At 49.7% G+C, this 21,555-nt stretch overlaps 1 protein-coding gene across 1 annotated transcript in view; it reads left to right on the forward strand.

Moving 5' to 3' along the window:
• The window catches only part of TBX4 (T-box transcription factor 4), a 40,436-nt gene extending 19,177 nt beyond the window's left edge, over positions 1-21,259 (forward strand). Inside the window, exons 5-9 of the mRNA XM_075169102.1 lie at positions 1,166-1,313; positions 14,536-14,688; positions 18,103-18,191; positions 18,762-19,003; positions 20,386-21,259. Coding sequence (XP_075025203.1) covers positions 1,166-1,313; positions 14,536-14,688; positions 18,103-18,191; positions 18,762-19,003; positions 20,386-21,008 — 1,255 coding nt within the window. The 3' untranslated portion in view covers positions 21,009-21,259. The remainder of the gene's footprint in view (positions 1-1,165; positions 1,314-14,535; positions 14,689-18,102; positions 18,192-18,761; positions 19,004-20,385) is intronic.
• Positions 21,260-21,555: the final 296 nt, after the last annotated feature.

Here is a 21,555-nt window from a genome sequence, read left to right on the forward strand (position 1 = left end):
TCCCTGTGCCTTTGGTAGTAAAGTTATCTACCTGAGAGGCAGCTATGATTTCTGCTTTCTGACGAAGGAAGCATGTTGCTTTCTCTTTTGGTTTTTACCCCAAACGCGCCAGCAGCCTCCCGCACGGCGACCGTTTGCCGTGCTTTGCCCAAACCCTCCCACCCGCTGCTGCCTGCTGAAAAGACGAGCAATGGAAAACTTCGTAGTCATCTTAACGGGAACGAGCCTGGTGACATCCTATAAAACTGTATTAATTTACTTGCACATTAGGGCTGCTCTAGTTTTAAAAAACCCCTTTTCTGCTCGCTTTTGTCCTGGAGTGCCTCTGGGTAGGAGGAGCAGACTGAGGGCCTCTGCGGCGTGGCGGCCACTTTGTGTTTTAACCATTAAGCCCTAGATGATGGATAGTTGTTAATTCTCTTTAATTTAGCTTTTGCCAGCCCTAGAGCTGTTTCCCCTTTTCATTTTATTGCTGCTGGAAAGTCTCTGTTGTTTTTGGTAATACTGCTTTTACTGGTGTTTTATAAGAGGAGAACAATGCCCAGTAATGGGGGAGTTGCCATTAAGTGATGGCTCATGGCTGGGTCTTGTGTCCGTGAGGGTTGGTGGTGGTGGTGGTGCGGGGGCAAGGGGAGCTGGCAGAAGGGTGCGAGGGGCAGCACCGTGTGCCAGCACGCAGCTCTGGAGCGGGGAGCAGCCCCTTCCCACCGGAGCTGCCGCCCGGCCGGGGGCTGCGGGAGCCCTGCATGGCTGCGGAGGGTGCACCCGCGCCGGTACCTGCTCCTGCCCGCAGGTACCTTCTCCTGGGGAAGTGTGTGCGACCGTCTCCCCTTGCAGAATGGCCTTTGAAGGCTTCGTCCTCTCCAAAAACCCAGACAAGATTTCCTCCTTGACCAACGCCAACACAATCGCCCTGTAGAGACACTGCCCCAAGGAAATGCCGTGGGGGAGCAGAGATGAGGTTACTCTGCCAGCCCGCAATGCTGAAACGAGGAGCCCTGAAACCCCACGAGCAGCAGGAGCCTCTCCGAGCCCCCGTGCCCCGCGTGTCCCTCCAGGGCTGGCAGGAGGGCTGCTGGGTTGAGTTCAAGGACAAAACGCTTTCCTATGTCCGGGCTGGCGACCGCTGCCGAGGTGATGCAATCTGTAACCGCTGTGTTTGCAGGATGGTGGCCGGGAAGGCAGAGCCGGCCATGCCGGGGCGGCTGTACGTGCACCCCGACTCACCCGCCACGGGAGCACACTGGATGCGGCAGCTGGTGTCCTTTCAGAAGCTAAAACTCACCAACAACCACCTGGATCCCTTTGGACATGTAAGAGAGATGTTCTGCATGGGTTTTGGGTAGAGGTGGGCCCACGACGCTGAATTTGTGTGTCTGGACTGCGATGCTGGTTGGGATGTCGCAGTTAATTTAATAACGAGGAGCAACATCTATTTTGTGCTGCCGGTGCAGCTGGGTGGGGGAGAGTTTAATACTGAGGGAGGGGGCTGCCTGCGCGCTTCCCTGCTCTTGGAAGTGCAGGCTCTGACCTGCGCAGTCGTTGTCTGCTGGATGCCATCGACCTTTTATTTTCTGCCCAGGAACTTTCCAGGCAGCGCTGTGGGATTTTCAGCCTGGCTGTTGCCGTGCGTGGTACATACAGCTCGCAGAAACAGGTTGCATAGAGTCATTATTTTCCAAGCTGGCTTTGGCAGCTGTATAGAAGATGAAGTATTTTATTTGGAAACTCTTAATTCGTGTGTATTGAGAATACAGAAATGGGAAGTACACAGTTATCTACCACAGTGCATTTAATAACTTAGCACAAGGGCCCTTCCAGCCTGCCAGGCAAATGAGTGCTTAGATAATGCGTATAAAAATACGGACCTGTCTGGGTTGCACGGTCCAAACTGAAAGTCACAGAAAAATAAACAAACCTTGCTGGCTGGAGGAAGGGAAGATAGAGTTTAAAATCCTTTTAGGTTTAGTGCCATCAGCTCCTCCTAATACCACAGGTAAAAGAATCTACTTTGTATCATCAAATGTGGTTTTTAACCTGCCAGTCTTTTAAGCAGCAGCAGTTTGGGGGTGAGGGGGGCTGTGACAAGGTCCTGAAGCAGGGTGTGGCGGGAGGAGGGGTGTATCTGTCTTGCTTAAAACGATCATGCATCAAGCCTCTAAAGAGCAGGTTTTCACGTGGAGTCAATTGTCCTGATGCCACCTAAAAGCCGTACAGAAAGTGCGATCCTGACACAACTAAGTCAGACGGAGCTTTATGGGGTTGACTCTAGAGGCAGGGTGATGCTACTAGCTTAAAACGCTGTGAAAAATTCAGAATTTTTGCAGCGTTTGTAATTTTCTGCAAATTTCGAACTTCCAAAAGCAAGCGCGCCGATCCCGCGTGTCGCCGCCGCGGTGCTGCGCAGAGCCGGGCTCTGGCAGGGTGACACGGTGATAACCCAGCGCTGCGCAAAGCCGTCAGCAGCGCCGGGAACTGACCCTCTTCCCCAACCTGCTGACCCCAGTGAAACATGTGTGAACTTCAAAGGCTAATCAGGACCATTTAACGCTGACGTTATTAATCACAGGCGATCTCGCCCCTTCGCTCTTCTTTAAGGGGGAAAGTACCACGGAAATGAAATGAAAACAACTGCGTTGAGGGTTGCACAGTAAAAATTACATAAAGCCCACAAAGCCGACGTTCTGGTGTCAGCAGCTGTACTGACCTGCTTGCTTCGCACGTGGCATTTTTTTTACTCCCATGTTTTTCTCTTGGTTAACTGTGTAGCTTAATATATGACTGTTTACGTTGTAAAATGTAAACCGTAAAACACACAGGATGTTCGATGTGGCCGTAAAACAAACAGGATGTGCAGTGTTGGTTTTGCAACTATAAACGTAGCTTTTCCTGACTTGTCATTTTTTAACTGCGATTTTGACACTGCATTTTAACAGGGAAGATTTCCCCCCACCTTTTAATAAACAGCCTGTTTGTCCTCCCACAAAGCTTCCCTAGAGACGCAGAGGGGACCCCGGTTTGCGTTCCGGGGTGATACCTGCAGCACCATGCAGTGGCCGTGCTGCAGACGAGCCCCGCTCAGTCCCCTCGTGCCACGCGAGCTGTCCTGCCCCGGGGACAGCCCAGCGCTCTGCCTCAGGCTGCTGGGAAAACGCCTGGAATAACCCGTTTTAAGCGCCCAGGTCGCTGCGTGGTTCAGGCACTGACAACCTGCCTGGCTAAATGGGATTAGCCCCTTCTCAGACAGTTCCTCGTTAGGCTTCTAAATTAATCATCTGCTTTAGAGAAGTGGTAGAGAAGTTGCACACATGGAGGAGAGCTGCGCCCTGTACCAGGCGAGTGTGAGTTTTCCTAGCAGCTCGTCCTGAGAACTGTTCTGCTGTTGCACGACGTCCCTGGGACAGGCAGCGCCTGCGAGGTGTCTGCCCGGCACGGCACAGTCCTCCCAGCTCTGCCGGCGAAGGCATTACGTTATGAATAATAACAGCTTCTCATTTCTAGGAATTTGTTCCCAGCAATTGCAAATGCTCTCTTAGAGCTCCCTAAGAAAAACAAGTCGGAAAACCCACAGGGTTTGTTTGCCTTCTCATGCTCCAGCGAAGCCTGCCTGCCATTTCCTTTTGTCTTTGATTTCCTCCAAACCTCAAAACCACGCAGAGCGATGATTTCTGCAGGCTGCCGCTGGTGCTGGGTTTGGTGTGCGGGCAGCTGCCCAGCCAGAGCCGCGCCGGCTCGCCCTCCCCGGCACCCTCGGCCGCTGCGGGAGCCCGCAGGTGTCGCGGCACCGGGCTCCCTACCTGGCTCCCACCATCCCGGGCTCCAGCTCCGCCCGGTATCCCAAAATCCGGCCCTGCCCGCAGCTCTGCTGCGTGTGAGCGATCCCCTCCAGGCCCTGCCGTGCTCCCATGCGTGGGGCTTGGACAGAAACCGCTTGCTGCCTGGGGGCAGGAGGGGCAAGGAGGCTGGGGGGAGGCGCGAGGTGAAATATCTTTGTGCTAAATATTCCTTTTTTGGATTAACCGTTTTTTTGGTAGACACTTTTTTGGGGGGAAAAAACCAAAGGAGCTCTTCCAGCTCCGCTGTCTGTTCACCTACCGGTTAACAGTGAGCGTGGGGAGCTGATCCTGGGGTCAGGCTGGAGCGGGGGGTGTTACGGGGTCTCGCAAGAAGGACATGGTGGATTTTAGGGGCTCGCGGTCGCAGACGCAGCTGGAGCACGACAGGCTGCGGGGCTCCGTTCCCATCTGCAGCCACCCCGCGTGGCGTGGGGGGGACGCGGGTTTGAAGGGCAAACACGTCACGACGTGGGGCGCAGCTCCTCTGAGCGTGGCTCCTGGGCACCTGGGCTCTCACCTGAAAAACAGACGGGCAGAAATTTCACCGTGTTTCAATGAATTCGTTGATAAATGAGTCCATGCTCTGACTCCGTGCGCTGTAATAGCTGCTTAACGTCTGGGACAAGCAGCCCCACAGAGTGCATAAAGAGAAGTGTAGGTACATTTGAGGATTAAAATAAGTAAGTTAAACAGCTTAATTAATAAGCCGTGGAGCTGCAGCCCTTGCTGCAATCCACGGAATTAGACTGAAGATTATTTACTGTGCTGGCGGGAGGGGATGCCTTACAGGCGGCGCTGGAAAGCCTTGCTTTCTGACACCAAGCCCATAAAACCCAGTCACCAACCGTTCCTCTCCAGTCTCAAAACCACGCTTCTGCTTCTTCCACTGGCCAGTTATCTATTGCGGTAAATTATCGGTTACAGTCAGAGGCATGGGAGACATTTTTTAATGTAGACTCATATAAACGTGCAGATTTTAAATAAGAAAAAATTCAGTGCAGGGCTCTGCAATCTGCCTGCAAACCCCTCTGGTTGAGCAGGTTTTGCGGCAGGTAAGCCCGTGCCCAGCTCACGCACCGCGGCCTGAAAACGTGGGCTGTATATTTTCCTCTTGGGGGATTTTTCGACCATGAAAGGCTTCTTTCACACCAGGCTTAACAACTGAGAAATGCTCATGTTGAGAATGGATTAAGAAATCAGCAGCCGCTGTAATGTTTAGCTAGGGCGAGGTCTATCTGATCCTAAAGAAAGCATTGTAAGCCACCTCTGCTTAGAGTAAAATCTTAATTTATGTATTTTCAAATCTTTACATGCGGAGATAATCAGCCTGATAGAGCCTCTGATTTACGCGGGGCTGGTGAGTGACAGGCTTAGCGATTCTGGCAGAGCTGATGCTTCGCTCTCTAATGCCAAGTGAATAATAGGCAGTCGCATATAGTCTGTCTGTGGAGACAAAGGTATTTTCTTAAGTGTCCGCAAACTGCGCAAGGGTGGCACGTCCCTTACCCGTTCCCAGTGTATTCTGCCTGGGAAGCACCTAGCTGGGTTTTCCAGGTGAAAAATGGGAATGACTCCTTCATCATGAACCGGGTTATATCATCGCAAGTGCTAACAGATCGGTTGGCTAATAGCAGCTGTAGATGATGCACAGAAATAACCTCTCCATTGGAAAGGATAACACAATACTTGTGTTTCTTTCAGAAGGTTAGTTCAGGGCATACGGGGAAATATTGAGCGAGTCCTGACGAGTATCTCCGTAGTGATAAATGCTCATGAATGGAATTCCACTTTCTTCAGAGGTTTAAAAGATGTAAACAGCAGGGCGGAGGGCGCCCGTGAGACGATCCGTATGGCCGGCGAGCTGCGGGGCGGCGTGGGCAGCTCCCGCTCCCGGCCCCGGCAGGTGAAGGATGCTCAGGGCGGGTGCGAAGCTCCCGGAGGGGCACGGGGGGTTTCTGAGGGGCTCTGGCTCGGACCGGCGGTGAGGTTGTTCTCCTGGGCAACTTGTTTCAGTTGATCAGGCTTTTTTGTTATTTCACTGTTTGGGCTTTTCTTCATCTCCTGGCTCAAGGTATTGTTTAAGCTGCTGAGACTGGCAGCTCTTTGAAGCAAAAATCATCTCTTTTCCGCTTGCAGTGCTGAGCAGGCACGGTGAGGTGCGGATAGCCATAATAACCCCACGGCCCTCAGCCCTGGCTCCCCAAAACCCTGCTGCCTGGGCTTGAGCAGCAGGCAGAGCTGACGAGGGTGCCGGGAAGGGTCCTGCTCCCACGGGATTGCGTGGGGCAGGGGGGCTGCCTGCCCGACAGTGCCCGCAGCACCGTGCCCGGCAGCCAGCAACCTCCCGGCACAGCCAGCCCTCCTGCTAATGGTACATAATAATGTCCAGAAAGGTACTTACTGCACCTTAGGGGCAGTGAGGACGAGCAGCAAGGGCTAGAAACCGCCCAGCAAGGGTTAAGTGGTGCAGAGAAGCAACGGCTGTTAATTAGGGCAGACTTTAATTTGGTTTTACACTCTGTACATGGTAGATAGGGAGGACATGAGGATGCCTTTGAGGCGTTGGCGAGGGGACTGGCCAAGAAGAGTGCCGGCTTTTGGTACGGCATCGGGGGGGCTGCGGGTCGGTGGCTCCTGAGCTGCCTCCAGAGGCGTGCTGGCAGCGCGGGAGCCCAGCTTTGCTTGGGTCTTTCTCCTGAGGACCTTTTCTATGGGGTTTTCAGTATCCAGAGGAGTTAACGATGAGCTGGATGGCAGCTCCGAGGGAAGCCCGTCTCACCCAATGCAATATATCTGGAAGAAAACCCTGTTTTATCTGCATGCCCCCTCTTCCCCTGGTTTTAGGCAGGCTGTGAACACGCAGAGCCACGTAAGGCCAGCGCTCGTAGGCGTGGAGTAACGCTGGAAGACGGCAGAGGAGCAAGCACATCACATCAGGGGGTTCTGCTTTTGTTGTCGTTGTTGTTAATGACTCCACTGAAATTAAACCTCTGCCAGAGGAATCAGTCTTTCTCATGGGCTTCTGCAGCCAGGCCGGCTTGGAAAGGGCGATAGCATCACATCAGTATTTCTGGCAGGCTTCAGCTGGGAGCAGATCAATTGGAAATTATTTTCTTTTTTACAGAATATATAAAGATATTCCTGTGGAAAGAAAAAAAAAGACAAGTAATAAATGAAGATTAGAAGTGGAGATTGTGACAAATAACAGTACAGATTTAATTTAATCCCCCCCAGCACAGTATTGCTAAGCTTGGTTATGTTACATACCCTGTGCCTACCTCGCTCCTTGGCTGCTGATGGAGCATTTAATTGCCATAATGGACTTTATCTGCTTTTAAAGTGTGGGGTTATTTTAGTTCCTGAGATGTAACCTACCGAGGTTTAAAGCTAAAGGGTATTGTAGATGGTCTGTCACCTCTGATAGGATTTTAAGTGATATTCCTGGGTTTCTTGACCCAAATCTGCTATTTACTGGCTTTACTCTTTAATGCTGATGAGTTTGTTATTTCTTTCCAGATTTATTATTTGCACACTTGGTTTTATTTGATTATCACTGAAAGACTTAATTTTTCCCCGAGTCTTGGGGTTTCCCTCTCATTTTTCTATTAATCCAATTTTAGCATTTTTCTGTCTTTGCTTGTCAGGAGCACTCAAGCACTTTAATTAGGTTAATGTCCTAGTAATCTTATGAAACCCTAAATTTTATTTAGAATTTTTTTTATTTGTTTGCTTTATGACTTGTGGCCAAGCAGTTTCCTTGCCGTGCGCTGGTATGAGGTTTATGTGCCGCCTCGGCGGCAGCCTCCCCGCAGCCCTGGATTGCCTGCGGCCGAAGGGATGGGGCCGCGGCAGCTCCCAGGCAAAGTCCTGGCTGGTGGGCAGAGACGCGGCCTCGCTGGCTGCACGGCTTGTCCTCACTTAGGGCAGCGCTGGAGTATCTCGGTAGCAAGAGAGCAGTTTCACATCCTTATTGTCACCTAAAAATTTCTTTTTTATATCTATATATATATATAAAAAAAAAAGATTTCTTTTTATATATATATATATATATGGCTTCTTTTATATATATATATGATTTCTTATATATATACACATATAAGAAACATATAAGAATTTCATATATATACATCTCTCCTGTTACTAAACAAGCTTTTTTTCTCGGTCCATTTAAAACTTGAAAAAACCCTTTTGTCCAGCCCTAAATTTGAAGTCAATTTTTTTGGAGCATCACTAAGTCTTCTGCTGAAAGACTATGCATGAAAAGGTTATTTTCATTTTTTTTTTTTAACCATGCATTTTAGGAAATGTCTTACAGCTGATCTGAGAATAGCGGTGCCCAAATAAATTATAAAGCCCGATGTGAAGTTTTACATTGTCTGCTTTCTTCCTGCAAAAAAACAAAGGAGCGGAGCTGTGTGCCGCTGGGGATGGCATGTGTTTCGTAGGGATGAATAGATCCGAGCGTGCAATTTAAATGGCTGGGTAGGAAACGACCAGTGGAGTTCTTGGTTGCAAGGAAGATTTACATCTCTGGTGTTAAATCTTTTTGTTGTTACATTACTGGCTTATATAAGTGAAATGCAGTGGATTTTAGTAAAGTTTAACTAGAATCAGATCCTGAAATCATCTTCCAGTCTCGGGTGGGGAGCTGGCCTGGAGAAGGGCAAGTGAGGATGTCACAGCTTGCCAAAGGCCTTTTGCGTCCACGGGTGACACGAGGCCACGCAGCAGCGTGGGGGGGGATGCTTTGGATCGCACACCAGCGGATGTCCCAGGATCACACACCTGAAATAAATGCTCACAAGCTCGTGCGGAGATGGACTTCTCCTCCACACCAAAGCTGGCCGGGAAACACCACCACGCATTTCAGCTGACATTAGATGAAAAAGAAAAAAGAAAAAAAAATCCCAGCTTTGGCCCTCCCGTAAGGAACAATTTGTCTGAGCTCATGTTGAATCTTTTCCCAGGATTTTCCAGCCTTTCTTTTTTTTCCTCATTGTGCGGATTGCCAGGAGAAATGTGTGGGTTTGGGAGGCTCCTCCTCCGGCAGCCCGGCGGGGAGCAGCCCGGCCGGCTTCGGGGCTGGGGCCGGCTGGGAAGAGCCCCTTCCCCCCGCCGGCGGGGTTCTGCTGCACAGCCCTGCCCGGGCGGCTCTGCGGGGCGGAGGGCGTTGAGCGGAGCGAGGTGGATGGCCTGGAGAGGGCTGAAAACAAGGAGGATGAGGTTTAGGTAGTTTTAGAGCCAGCTTTTTAGCCGCTCTGGAGGTTGTCTGAATATAGTGTTTTCTTCGGTTGAACTCGCTGATCTTGAGGGTATTTTCCAACCGAAATGATTCTATGATTTTAACCGCTTGCTTTGGGGTGATGCGTCTCTGCAAGCTCCCGGGGTGGACGCAGCGAGGGCGGCTGTCCCGGGGCGGTGGCACCGCGCTCCCGACACCGCTCCCTGGTCCCGGGGCGGTGGCACCGCGCTCCCGACGCCGCTCCCTGGTCCCGGGGCGGTGGCACCGCGCTCCCGACGCCGCTCCCTGGTCCTGGGGCGGTGGCACCGCGCTCCCGACACCGCTCCCTGAGACGTCCCGTTCATCCTGGGCAGCGCAGCGGGGGCGACTCCTGTGCTGATGCTGTGTGGCATCTCTGAACCATTTACTCGTAAAGAGAAGTTAGGTTTGGGATGGCTTATACCATCAAATGCTCTAAATATTAATCGCGATGAGCTGCAGCAGCAGTTGCGATTCCGGAGGAGCCTCGTTGATTAACACGCTCTTTTTTCCATGCGGGAGACTGAATCGTCAAGTTTTTGTTCTGGTCCTTCGCGCCCCAGCTCAATGTCCCGGCGTGGGACAGGGGCCAACCTCAGCTCAAAGGCTTTTTCACTTTAAAAAGAATAGAAGGAAGGAAGAAAGAAGCAGAAAATATATTAAAATGAGAGATTTTATATTAGTTATGTGATCCCCCAGGAGCAACCATAAAATTATGTGGCTTTTTCGTAGCCATTTACTATTCAATATAAAAAGGGTAGTTGCCATAACAACCACTGCATCATATGACATTTGATACCTTGGCGAAACTGGGAGCGCTCTTAAATCAACTCCCCAAATTTCATATGAAAGTAAATACATTTTACTGGTGATTTCAAGGCAAGTTTGCATTGCGACAAGCAATGCGGTACCATTACCCCGCTAAGCTTCTGGCCTCTGGGCCCGATCCTGCAAACTGGCAAAGGTCTTCAAGCCCTGAAGCCGACGTTACTCAGCAGTGAGTGAGATTAGATGCTAAAGGAGTATGTTTTCCTAAGTAAAATTAAATGGAAGGAGCAAATGACCCCATTTTTTTGACATTTGTTGCTGACTGGGGAATGCCAAAAAAATAAAGAAGTTGAGCTGTATTACAGCTTAAGTTCCAGCTGCCAACTGTGTGATCAGCACAAAGGAGGGAGACGGCGGCGGCGGGGGGGGAAAGATGTTTGTGTAAGCTCACATGTGACTTCGGAGTTCGTCTCTCTCGCAATCTGGTCCGCACGTGCGACGTTGAGGGGGTAGAGGTGACATCACCCTCGGGATCCGCCGTGGCTCCTATCTGACCAGCAAGAAGGGAGTTAGGCGGCGGCGCGGGGGGGGCGGGCAGGGGGAGGCGTCCCTGCGAGCTTCAGGCTGTGCATCATGGTGACCGCCTTGGAAGGCGAGAGATGTAAAACGTTCCTCAAATCCTAGAGGAGCTGCTTGGGTCTCGCCCAGCGCAGCCCGAGGGGGGTCCCCGCCCTGGCTCCCCGCAGCAGCGCCCCTGGTTCAGTGCAGCCTTCTGCTGCCATCCGCACCGATGCTCTTGAAGAGGTTGCCATTACCCACACGGGTATTTCTTTAGCAGCTACTTGGTTTCTTGAAAACGTGTATTTTCCAGGCAGAGAGAGTGCTTGGGTGGCGGTGGTGGGAGGTGGCATCCCCACGGAGACCCGGGTCGGGATGTTGAACCAATATCCACTTCCTAAATTTGGGCTTGTCGATCTAATTTGAGGATTCTGGTTGGGATACCTGTTTGATTTGCCTTTTGTTGTTGTGTTTTGGTTTTTTTATTTAATACAGAAAAAAAATTGTATTTACTAGACTCCTAAATACGCCGTCATTTCATGTAAGCTGAGCTGTTTCACAGGCAAAGAGACAAGATCACCAAGTTGCAGAGAGAGGCTTTCAGTTCCTCGGCCAGCGTGCCTCAGTGCTGCTCAAGAAACACTGTTTTCCAGTTTCCTGTACTAATTTTGTATCTTTGTCCTTTATCACATTAAAATTCCCCTCTAACCAATACACCAGTAACTATTTTCAGTGGCAAGACAAGGCAAACACCGTTTCTTTTTTAGTATTTAGCCTATTTCAAACTACCTACATTTTGTACCAAAAACAATTTAAAAAAATGTGTGACCGTGTCTGACACTGACTTAATCTCCCCGTGCCCTCGCAATGAAAAAGATAAGTGCAGGAAAATATAAAGCGATTGTTTTAGTTTTAGCATCATCTTGGAGGCTGAGAGCCTCTGAAGCTGCTGAAGCCCTGCCTGCCCAGCACCGACCAGCAGCAGCCATGCTCTGTCCCGTCAATTAAAATACTTCTCATTTTTGACACAATTCTTTAAGTTAATCTTTCCACTGATGTTCGTCATCAGAGTGGAATTTACATTTGTTTTGTGTATTTTTAGCCAGTGACCAGTTTTCCACAGCAGCCTTGAAAACTATTTAGCCTGGATTGTTGGCATTTCACTTTGCACAGGCAGAGTGTTTTGCAGCTAAGGGTTGGGAGGCTTTTTTGAATGATTTGTAGGGTTTTTGAATGCACAAAGCTTACACCAAGCACAAGTAAGGGGGATGCGTGTGCAGACACAGCCTCTGTGCACGAGTTTTTGCTTTCAAGCCTGTGAAACGTTGGTTGTGAGTATGCGGAGAGTGGCCGCTGCCCCCCGAAAAAGATGTGAGAAATCACCCATGCAGCAGGCGCAGGGAGGCCATGTGAAACAGCACCACGACTTCCCATTTTCGTCCCCAATCTGACGTGCCGACTGCTCTGCCAAATAGCTGAAGGGATTTTTCTTCGTCATATGAGAATGGCGTATTTTTATGGGGCTTTGCTTTGCTGGAAGCTGTTCCCCATCCGCGTCCGTGGACACTGGCTCGATGAAGTTAACCTCGGGGCTCTGTGGTTCTCACATCTATTAATCACGTTTTGTGCTCAGCGATGGCTCTTCGGCTTTGATCTGGCACATCGCAAGGGGGTCTCCTTTCACGCTCCCCGCACTCAAAGAAATTCAGCACTTTCCAACGCGCACTTACACTGAGACGCGTGGGCAAATATTCTCTTCGGTGCAAGGGACAGAAATGCCCAACCTTGTAAATGCAGTGGGCTAAATTGAGCCATTTAGGGGATTCTTCCCCCCCAGAAACATCCCGCAGATATCAAGGAGTTCACAGTGAACCTCCAGGCAGATTTGCAGCCATAACTGTAACCTTGAGCATCTGTCAAAAATCCTTTCCTGAATGTGTCTGTCAGGCTCCAAAAAGTAATGTGTTCATTTTGGAAATTGTTTGGACGCCTTGGGTTTAAAGAGGTTATAAAAAAAATAGAAAAAGATTTTTAAGGGGGTCATTACAGCCCGGCGGATACTACTTTGGAGAGGGAGTACAGACTATTCATCCAAAGCATATCAAAACTTGGGCTCCTGATTTTCCCTTTGGAAATCTCAGTTTAAGATTGCTTTCTTCATCCTGCTGTGGACTTGCTCTGACTCTGGGGACAAGTCACCCGTCCTTGCTAGACCTGGGCAGGCAGGGACAGGCAGTGAGGAGAGCTTAGCACACCCCAGCTTCTGCTCCAGACAACCATTATTTATCAGCTTGGCTCAGCTCTTAATTATTGGAAATCAAAATGCCCCTTCTTATGAAAGTCTCGGCCCTCTGGCGTTATTCATCTTGGCTTTGTTTTACGAGTGGCTGATACATGAAAGCAGAGAAAAGGCTCCAAACCCAAACCTGAGCCGACCCTCTCAGATCTACACCCTGCACATCAACAGCCGCAAAGTGGTTAAAAGAGACTTGATGCAAAGCTGATAAAATGCCAAAAATTCCTCATTCTCTCTCTTGGGGAGCAGGGAGGGTTGTCTGGAAAATGTCAACAATAAAAATTGCATTTAAGTGGTATATAATGCAGCCAGCTACTGTGGGCAGAGTTACGTGCAGCCAGGCGAAGGGGTTTAAAGAGCACAAGCTCCCTGCGCTACCTCCCGTCCCAGCTGGAGCGCACAGAGCAGCCGCGCCGCTGCGAGCTCTCCTCAGCACGGCCGGGCACGAAATAGAAAGGGTTCCTGAGCACAAACGCTGATCATGGAGCAAATGTCTTCTATTTCTTGATAATTCTCATTTTAAATTGGCTAAATCCACAATTAGTGTAAACTGATGCTGCTCTGCTGCGTTGTGTACATCTGTCCGTCTGTCCACCCACCCACCCATCCACCCATCCATGCATCCCATCCATCCCACCCATCCACCCACCCACCCACCCACCCACCCGTCTACCCATTTATCTACCACCAGTTGAAGACACCACCCATTGCGGTCTTCCCTACTCGGCCCTTTGCCTGTGTCTCCCTCGGGGGTGGACGGGGCCTTGCCAGCTGCTTTGGGCACCCCAGCAGGGACAGGGCTGGAGATCCCCTCGCCTCTAGGACCAGCCGGGCTCGGGGAGGACAGACTCAATTAGCCAATCTGGGAGAGGGAAGAAGAACTTGAAAAGGGTTGTGCCAAGAAAACAAGCAGAAAGCAGTATTTCTTCTTTGCCCAGTAAAAGGAATAAAGGCTTTTCTTAAAACCATTCCATTTCTTAAAAGAAATTCTGTTTCTTAAAACCATTTTCTTCTGTAGCGTCTGGGCACATCCCTTCTTTGTGGAAGAACAATGCTGCGGGGCCAGGCTGGGACGGGGCTGGGGCAGCTCCCTCGGAGGAGCCCTGCGCTGGCGGAGCCGGGCCGTGCTCCCCCCGCCGCACCTCAGCGCTCACTCGCCGCCCCCAGCCCCCGCCGTAAAAACGCGCTTGGCCGGCTCCGGGCTCTCGCTGGCGGAGGCTCGGGAAGAGGGCAGAAGCCGCGGGCTGGCTGCGAGAGGTGCCCGTGAGCCAGCCACCCGCGCGGGGCCGCTCCACAAACAGGAGGAAAAAAAAATCTCCTCTTTTGTAGTTTTCCTTTACCAGCAGATAAAAGAAAAATAGCTGGCTTCCCCCCCCCCCCCCCCCGTGGTTTCTGTGATTATTTTTGCCTCTGCTAAACTGTGTATTTTTCAGCTCAGTAAAGTATTTATTAGGAGCCTTTATGGACCAGTCTGCTGGTGAATTATATATATTGTACAGCTTCAGCATGAGCTGGGAAAAAAATTTATGACTTTTTTTCCACCCAGACTGACTCTATCCAATAGCAATAAGAAAATGAGGGTTTACCAGGAAAGCTTTAAGTTCAGTTCTGCTTGCCAGAGAGCAGATACCTTTTCTGTCTTGGTTCAACTGCGTTTATATAATGTAATTTTCCCCTCTAATTTGAAAGCAAAGCTAAAGCTGAGCACTAGTGGACTTTCGTGTCCTGTTAGTAAAGTCTGTCAAATAGCTATGGCTTGTCTTTTTTTTTTTTTTTTTTAAATTGGATTTCTCACTTTAGCATCAATTGTTTTTCAGATCATTCTTAATTCAATGCATAAATACCAACCACGACTGCATATTGTGAAGGCAGATGAGAACAACGCTTTCGGGTCAAAGAACACAGCCTTCTGCACCCACGTTTTTCCAGAGACGTCCTTTATATCGGTGACCTCCTACCAGAATCACAAGGTAGGCTCCTTTTCTGGCTAAGGGTGCTTAATTTCTGTTTGCGGGCTTTTGCAACTCGCAGCCCTCTGCTGCCGACGGCTGCGAAATGAGCTTCCGAATTGCAGCAGCGGTGCTGTGCTTTGATGAGCAGGATCGGTTTGCTCGGAGGGAGGGGGAGAGCCTCTTATGCTGCTATTGTGCAGCAGGAAATGCCTGCTCTAAAGGACAAGTTTCCATCCCAGCCCTGCAAGCATTAAGCAAGAGTGACGAGCCAGAGGATGCAGCTAAGGAGCAGCATGACCATCGTTGGGTAACGATGTCTTGGCAAACCCTGCGAGTCCAGACACTAATGAATCGGCGTGCTCATAAACGCTAGGATGTCATTCAAAACAGCAAGCAAATCTAATAATGACGGGTAAAGCTTGCTCATAAATCTACAGTGAAAAGTAATTATAGTATGTGTATTTAGCGAGACGTACGAGGAATGTAACCATAAAAACGCAGCTAAGAGCCTGCTCTGTGGCTAGCACATGAAGGCAGGAGGGGGCTTGGGGGTTTGGGTTTGTTTTGGGGGGAATATAAAGTACAAAGGGTTCGGTTCTGCGCTTTCGGTATGTGTCACAGAGAGCCGGGTACTGTGGGTTTGGCTTCTCTTCTTTTTTCAGCGTGTTGGTAGTGGCGGCAGTGGGTAACGTTCTGCTGAGGATTTTACCAACCCAGGTTGCTAGCAGGATGGACAGCAATGTGACAGTTAATTGTCACCTCCCCGTGACAGGGCCGGGAGAGGAGCGGGTGCCAGGCAGGGGATGGCAAGGCTCCGTTTTCAATCCTGCTGCCGCTTTGCCTGCCTTTGCACAAGCTCCTGCTCCCCTGCAGTTTCCCTAACGGTGAAGTCCGACTGCAGGGTTGTGAGAGGATTAATTGGAGTTCTGAAGGTATATCAGGATTCATAAATAAAGGCGCAGAGTGAAGCAGCACCGCCGGAGCCCTCCTGTCACCCCGAATGTGAAATCTGCCACTTGTTTCTGTATCGGCTCCTTTTCTACACATTCATAGGAAAATGCGACAGGAACAGGAACATATGTGAAATTCTTTCTCCCCAATAATCCGAGCAGACCTTTTCCTCCCAATGCCTGTATGCCCTTTGATGCTTGAAGCATAGAGAACTTGCAAGATTTTGCAATTAGTGAGCCAGTTAAAAGACTCAGAGCAGAAACATGGATGTGTGTGTTATGGTAAGATGGGGGGAAAAAAAAGAAGTCCCTATTTGGACACTGAAGTGAATCCTGTTTGAAAAGTTGTAGCTGTTGGTGTAAAACGACCAGTTGCCCAAACATGGTTAACCAAAAAGGCTCGAAAGACCTTATTTAATACCTACTTAAAACGTCTCACGTGTCAATAGTGCCTTTCATCCCTAAGGTTCCCAAAGTGCTCCGTAAACTTAATACTTCCACCGCCATTGCCATCCAGCCACTGCTGGGGGAGGCTGGTGGCTGGGCGGCAGCACAGAGGGGACCTGGCAGGTTTAGGGAAAATGCCCCAGACGAGCCCTAGTTCTTCGTGAAGATCCCGCGAGGATCCCGCCCGGCGCGGGGAGCACGGCGGTCTGCGGCAGAGGAGCGGGAGGCAGAAGGTCTTGCCACAACCTCACTGTGGTCTCGAGAAAATCACAACCTCAGAGAAATATCCAGACGGTTTTACTTATTCTCTTAGGCATTAACGCTTAAAAACCTGGTCTGGGTATCTTTTAGAAAAAACAAACCACTGAACTATTTTTAGCTCAGAAATATCCTGCTAGCAAGAAGTGTCCTTGCAAATAACCATCTTTTTAAATAAAAAATGAGAGTCTTGGTTACAGAGCTGGCTGTGGGCTCCCGGAGAGGGAAGGCTGATGGTAGAGGCTGCCCCCGAGTACAGATCAGCGAGAGAGGTGTAGGTGTTCACCCAAAACTCCCTGTGCGTGGGGTGAAGCCAGGGGAAGGTGACAAGGAGGGACTGAAGCCCTGATTCTGCTCATGTCAGAGGAAAACCACAGTCACTAAATAACAAAATTAAGATGTACAAACCTGATGTCAGGCTGTGGGTTAGGAAGGGCCCTACGCTTCTCGTGGTTCATCAGCTGATCAGGAGCTACCCTGGAGCCACTGTGGGCTGCGGGAGCAGAGAGGGAAAGCTCGAGCCCTCGAGGCTGGTTAAATTCACATGTCACCACCTTCCTTCTCCATCACGGATGCTGGCCAGCTGTTTTCTCAGGAGTTTTTTGGTAAGGGATATTTTTCAACATTGCTAAAAGTGTAGCTGTTTGTTATAGCAACGCTCTTGCAAAATCAGCCGAACGCAGGACTTGCTCGTTATCCTCACCACTAAAATCGGATGCAGGCTGGTGCAAGCCTGCGGCCGGCTAGCGGGGGGGAGCGGGGCTGGGCTGCCTCGGACAGAGAGGGGACCCGAGGGCAGTGGGTCTGCAGGGAGATACGTGTCCTCACCTCCCCACCAGTGTCCTGCCACGCTGTCACCTCTCCTCCTCCTGGAAAAGGTCTTTTCAGTGACAAGCAGATGCCCAAGGCGATGATCCTACCCACCGGTGTCCCTTAGTAGGGAAGGACTTTAATAAAACCTGTTTCCGACCAGTTCTGTCCGTGATACGTGTCAGACCTGTCTGTAACCTTACTGTCAAAGAGCCTCAGGCGTATGGTTGTGCGCATACACACGTACATCTCTTTCGGAGAAGGACAAGGGATATTTTTAGGAGCTCCTGTGTCCCTACAGATGTTCTGGTGCTGTTCTGGCATTTTCCAGCTCCTGAAACCCTCTGAGATGATCTTGTTCGCTACCCCTTTGTCTTTACAAAATCCTGTGTTAAAGAGGTGGTTTATTTTCATTTTTCACTGGACAACCAAGTACCTCTTCCCGGCATTCCTGACCGTTGCATGGCTTTGGTTTGGGTGGGAAGGGATTGGGTGGCAGGATTGGCAAGGGAAAACTATATTTACTGGGGCTATAAGACAGACGAACTAGTGAATATTTCTGAAGGAATTTTCACAGATAATTTTTTAACAGAATTTTCATGAAATGGCAGAGCTTTCACAGTTCCCTTACAAAAGCTGAGCTCCATCAAAATTAAGTCTAGTCTAAGCCAATTTAAGGAAATTTGCATTCCTGTCCTCATTCATAATCAGCAATTTTGCCAGCTTTAAAAGCTGCTTCTGCAAGATCTAGCCCCGAACTTCACAGCTCAGTTTCTCTCTCAGTGCTGAATGCAGAAACGCCGTCTCTGCCACCACGTCTTTAGATGGCTGAAGCTCTCCGGACTCTGCCTTTCGCGGGGTGTCGCATAGGACAGGGCACCTAGAGACCTGCAGCCTCAGACTGCTGCTGCACCTATTGGTCTGATCTATTTTCAAACGCTTTATGCTTGGTTTCATTCTTTTAAAGATAACCCAGCTGAAAATTGAAAACAACCCCTTTGCCAAGGGCTTCAGGGGGAGCGACGACAGCGACCTGCGTGTGGCACGACTGCAAAGGTACGGCCGAGCGGCGCGAGGAGGGACGGCGGCGAGGAGGTGCTCAGCGGGGCGGCCTCCTGCCCGGCTCGTCGGGGAGCTGCTGCAGTCTGCACGCGTGTGCACGCGTGGGTGCGCTGAACCCAGGCAGTGTCTATGGGCAGGCGGTGTGCGACACGCAGCCAGCCGGCGCGCCCTTCAGACCCGTGTCCTGTGCAGAAATACAGCCGTACAGCTGGGCTTTAGTCCTCGTTCTGCTGCTAATGTGCAGAAGAAGAAGTTCTCTTTGGAGAAGAAGAAGTTAAAAGGTGCCTACACCATGGGGGCATCACATTTTCTTCTGCGTGAGGGCATTAGGGCTTTTAATGCCATTTCTACCCCTGAAAAGCCCTTCCTGTAATTCAGGGACACACTCTGTGTGTTGTCGCAGTACTTGCCCGCACCCAGCAGAGTGTGATGAGTTCATCGTATCTGGCAAAGGGTGTTGACGTCATTGGATGGAGATGCTCTAGGGAAGCCAAAATAATACTTCATCTTTCTGTTAATGCTGTTTGCTGTCTAACTGGTAATCATTTTTCTCACCTCTTTTAGCAAAGAATATCCAGTGATTTCCAAAAGCATCATGAGGCAGAGGTTGGTGTCCAGTCATGGCCAGCTTTCAACAAAGCCAGACGTTAACCCACTTCATGGGAATCACCAGACCCTTCAACATTATCAGTATGAGAACGGTGCTCACATGCAATTCGCAGCTTCAGATACTCAAGATCTTCCACTCAACACCTTCACAGCACAGAGAGATTCAGGGCTCTTCTATCATTGCCTAAAAAGAAGAGGTAACTTGAGTTTACAGCTAGAAAAATACTACAGCAAATAAACCTAAGAGCATGAGCACCAAAAGACTTATCACTAATTCCAGTTCGTTTTGGATCGGTCTCTTAGGCCTTGATCTTCAAAGATACTGATGTCATCAAAGTGTTTTGGAGGGTCAGGGCCCAAGAGCTGGGTTTTGGGGCAGTTATTATGGTTTTGTCCCATAGAAGGCAAATTCAGACTCTGAATAAGAGCTGAAAAAAATAATCAGAATGCATAATTCAAATGGCATGAAGCTATGCTGGAAAATTATCCATTGTTAGAATCAGCTGAATTACTAATTGTTTGGAGGAGGCCTTACCTATCCTGAGATGTTCTGCCACTGCCATTGGCATTAATGACATTATACACATTCAGCACTTCTCCAGGATGAAGCCATTAGCAATTCTCTCGATGTCTGCAGATTAGTGGGGTTGTGGTAGCTGTGTGTAAGCATCCCTTTCTTCTTCTCCACTAGTTCTCAAGCTTAAGTGAGCTGTAACTACATTCTCTTCCTTTTAGTCCAGCATCAGATGAGATCATGGCACATTTTAAGTTGAACGGAAAAATTGTGCACAGAAAGAAGTCCTATTTGCATGTCTCATTGGCCGCTAATTTATTTAAGCTGTGAGAATCCTCTGATCATGGGCAAATGTAGAATCTAACAGCACCAGTAAAGAGGACTGCAAGGCAAATGTGTAATTTTAGCAGATGTTTAATCTGCAGATGAATTCACTAATTCATCCAGAGAATATTCCTAACAACTAACAGAAAGCTGCTGGTAAACACGGCCACAGCCATCGTAATGTGTAGGAGAGGGGCTCCAGGTTCTCAGCGCAAAGCTGAGGGAAGGACCGATGACTGGGAAAGGGCTCCTTTATCTGGAAATATTTCTGCAGCTTTTGACATGAATATCTGGGAAATGTATAGTCATTTTTGTAGTGACAGGAAGGCAGGCTGCGATAAGACCCTTTAAGAGACTTCTTGAGTTTGTCAGGAGTAACACTGCAAGAGCGTCAGGGACCTCTGTTATCTGGATGAACGTGAAGTAATCTCTGATGCGAGAGTAGTAGCCCAAGTCACTCACTTAACCTGATAAATGTCACCAGAATGCTTTGAGGCCGAGGGGATTAGCCTGACATTTGCAACACAATGTCTTTTTGATGTTGTACATTGTCTTTCCAAACGAAAATGGTTTAACTGGATTTATCTGAAAAAGAGTCCCAGTTGCTTAGCAAAATAATCACAGATTGCATGCTCGGCTTCTAAGGGGACTCCATCAAACCACCCCAGGCTCTTAGCAGATTGCTGTTAAACGCCGTCGCTCTGGGAGCCGCTCCTGAACGTGAATTTTGTTTCTTTGCAGAAAGTGCTCGGCACCTGGACCTGCCCTGCAAACGCTCCTACCTGGAAGCCTCCTCTTCTGTGGGAGACGATCACTATTTCCGTTCCCCGCCTCCGTATGATCAGCAGATGTTAAGCCCTTCCTATTGCAGCGAGGTGACCCCGAGGGAAGCGTGCATGTACTCTAGTTCTGGGGCCGAAATCGCTGGTGTCTCAACGGTTGACGACTTGCCGCCTCCACCTCCCCCCTTGAGCTGCAATATGTGGACTTCTGTCGCACCTTACACCAGCTACAGTGTTCAGACAATGGAAACTGTCCCTTACCAGCCTTTCCCTGCTCATTTTACTGCCACCACCATGATGCCGCGGCTCCCGTCCATCACGGGTCAAGGCTCGCAGCCACCAGGTAACAGCCACTTCAGTGTCTACAACCAGCTGTCCCAGTCTCAGGTTCGGGAGCGCGTTCCTTCTTCATCTTTCCCGAGGGAAAGGGTGCACCCGTCTGTGTGCGAGAGAAAACCCCCCTCTCCGCACCTAAACGCAGCGAACGAGTTCCTGTACTCGCAGAGCTTTTCCTTGTCGAGGGAGTCGTCGCTGCAGTATCATTCAGGGATGGGGACTGTGGAGAACTGGACTGACGGGTGACTCTGAGGGCCAAGCGATGCCACAGCCAACGTTACTGCTCCAGGACAGTGTTCGATCAGTGTTGATACCTGTGGGTAACTTGCACTTCGGTGAGACAAACGTGCATTTCCAGAGGGATTTGTGTGGGTGAAGAGCTTGTGTCTTCAGACGCGCAGAGAATTACATCTCCTGTCTTGGTGGGCTGGATTCATCAGTCTCTTACTGACTCCCGAATAAATTAATTCTCGCGTCTTCATTACTGGTCCAGTAGGAACCATCTTCATGACTAACAAGTGAAGTAGCTAGTCATTTTCTTTTGCTTGTAATATTAAACATCCATGAGCAAATTTTGGCTATTTGGGAAAAATAGGAGCTTCACTTTTATGGTACTTGGTTCGTGAAGTCACAGCATCCCAAAACTCAAAGGAAAAAGCGATCTGTTCGGTTGTGTAGTTCAAGGACTGCTGTAGCAGCACTTCTTTAGCTCTTTTTAGCTGTAGAAATTCCTTCTTCCTCTGGAAGTGACGGAGCCGTAGGAGCGCAGGGGCCGGCGGGGAGGCTCAGCAGT

This window comes from Calonectris borealis, chromosome 19 (assembly GCF_964195595.1).
Source record: "Calonectris borealis chromosome 19, bCalBor7.hap1.2, whole genome shotgun sequence".
In the NCBI taxonomy this organism is placed as follows: Eukaryota; Metazoa; Chordata; class Aves; order Procellariiformes; family Procellariidae; genus Calonectris; species Calonectris borealis.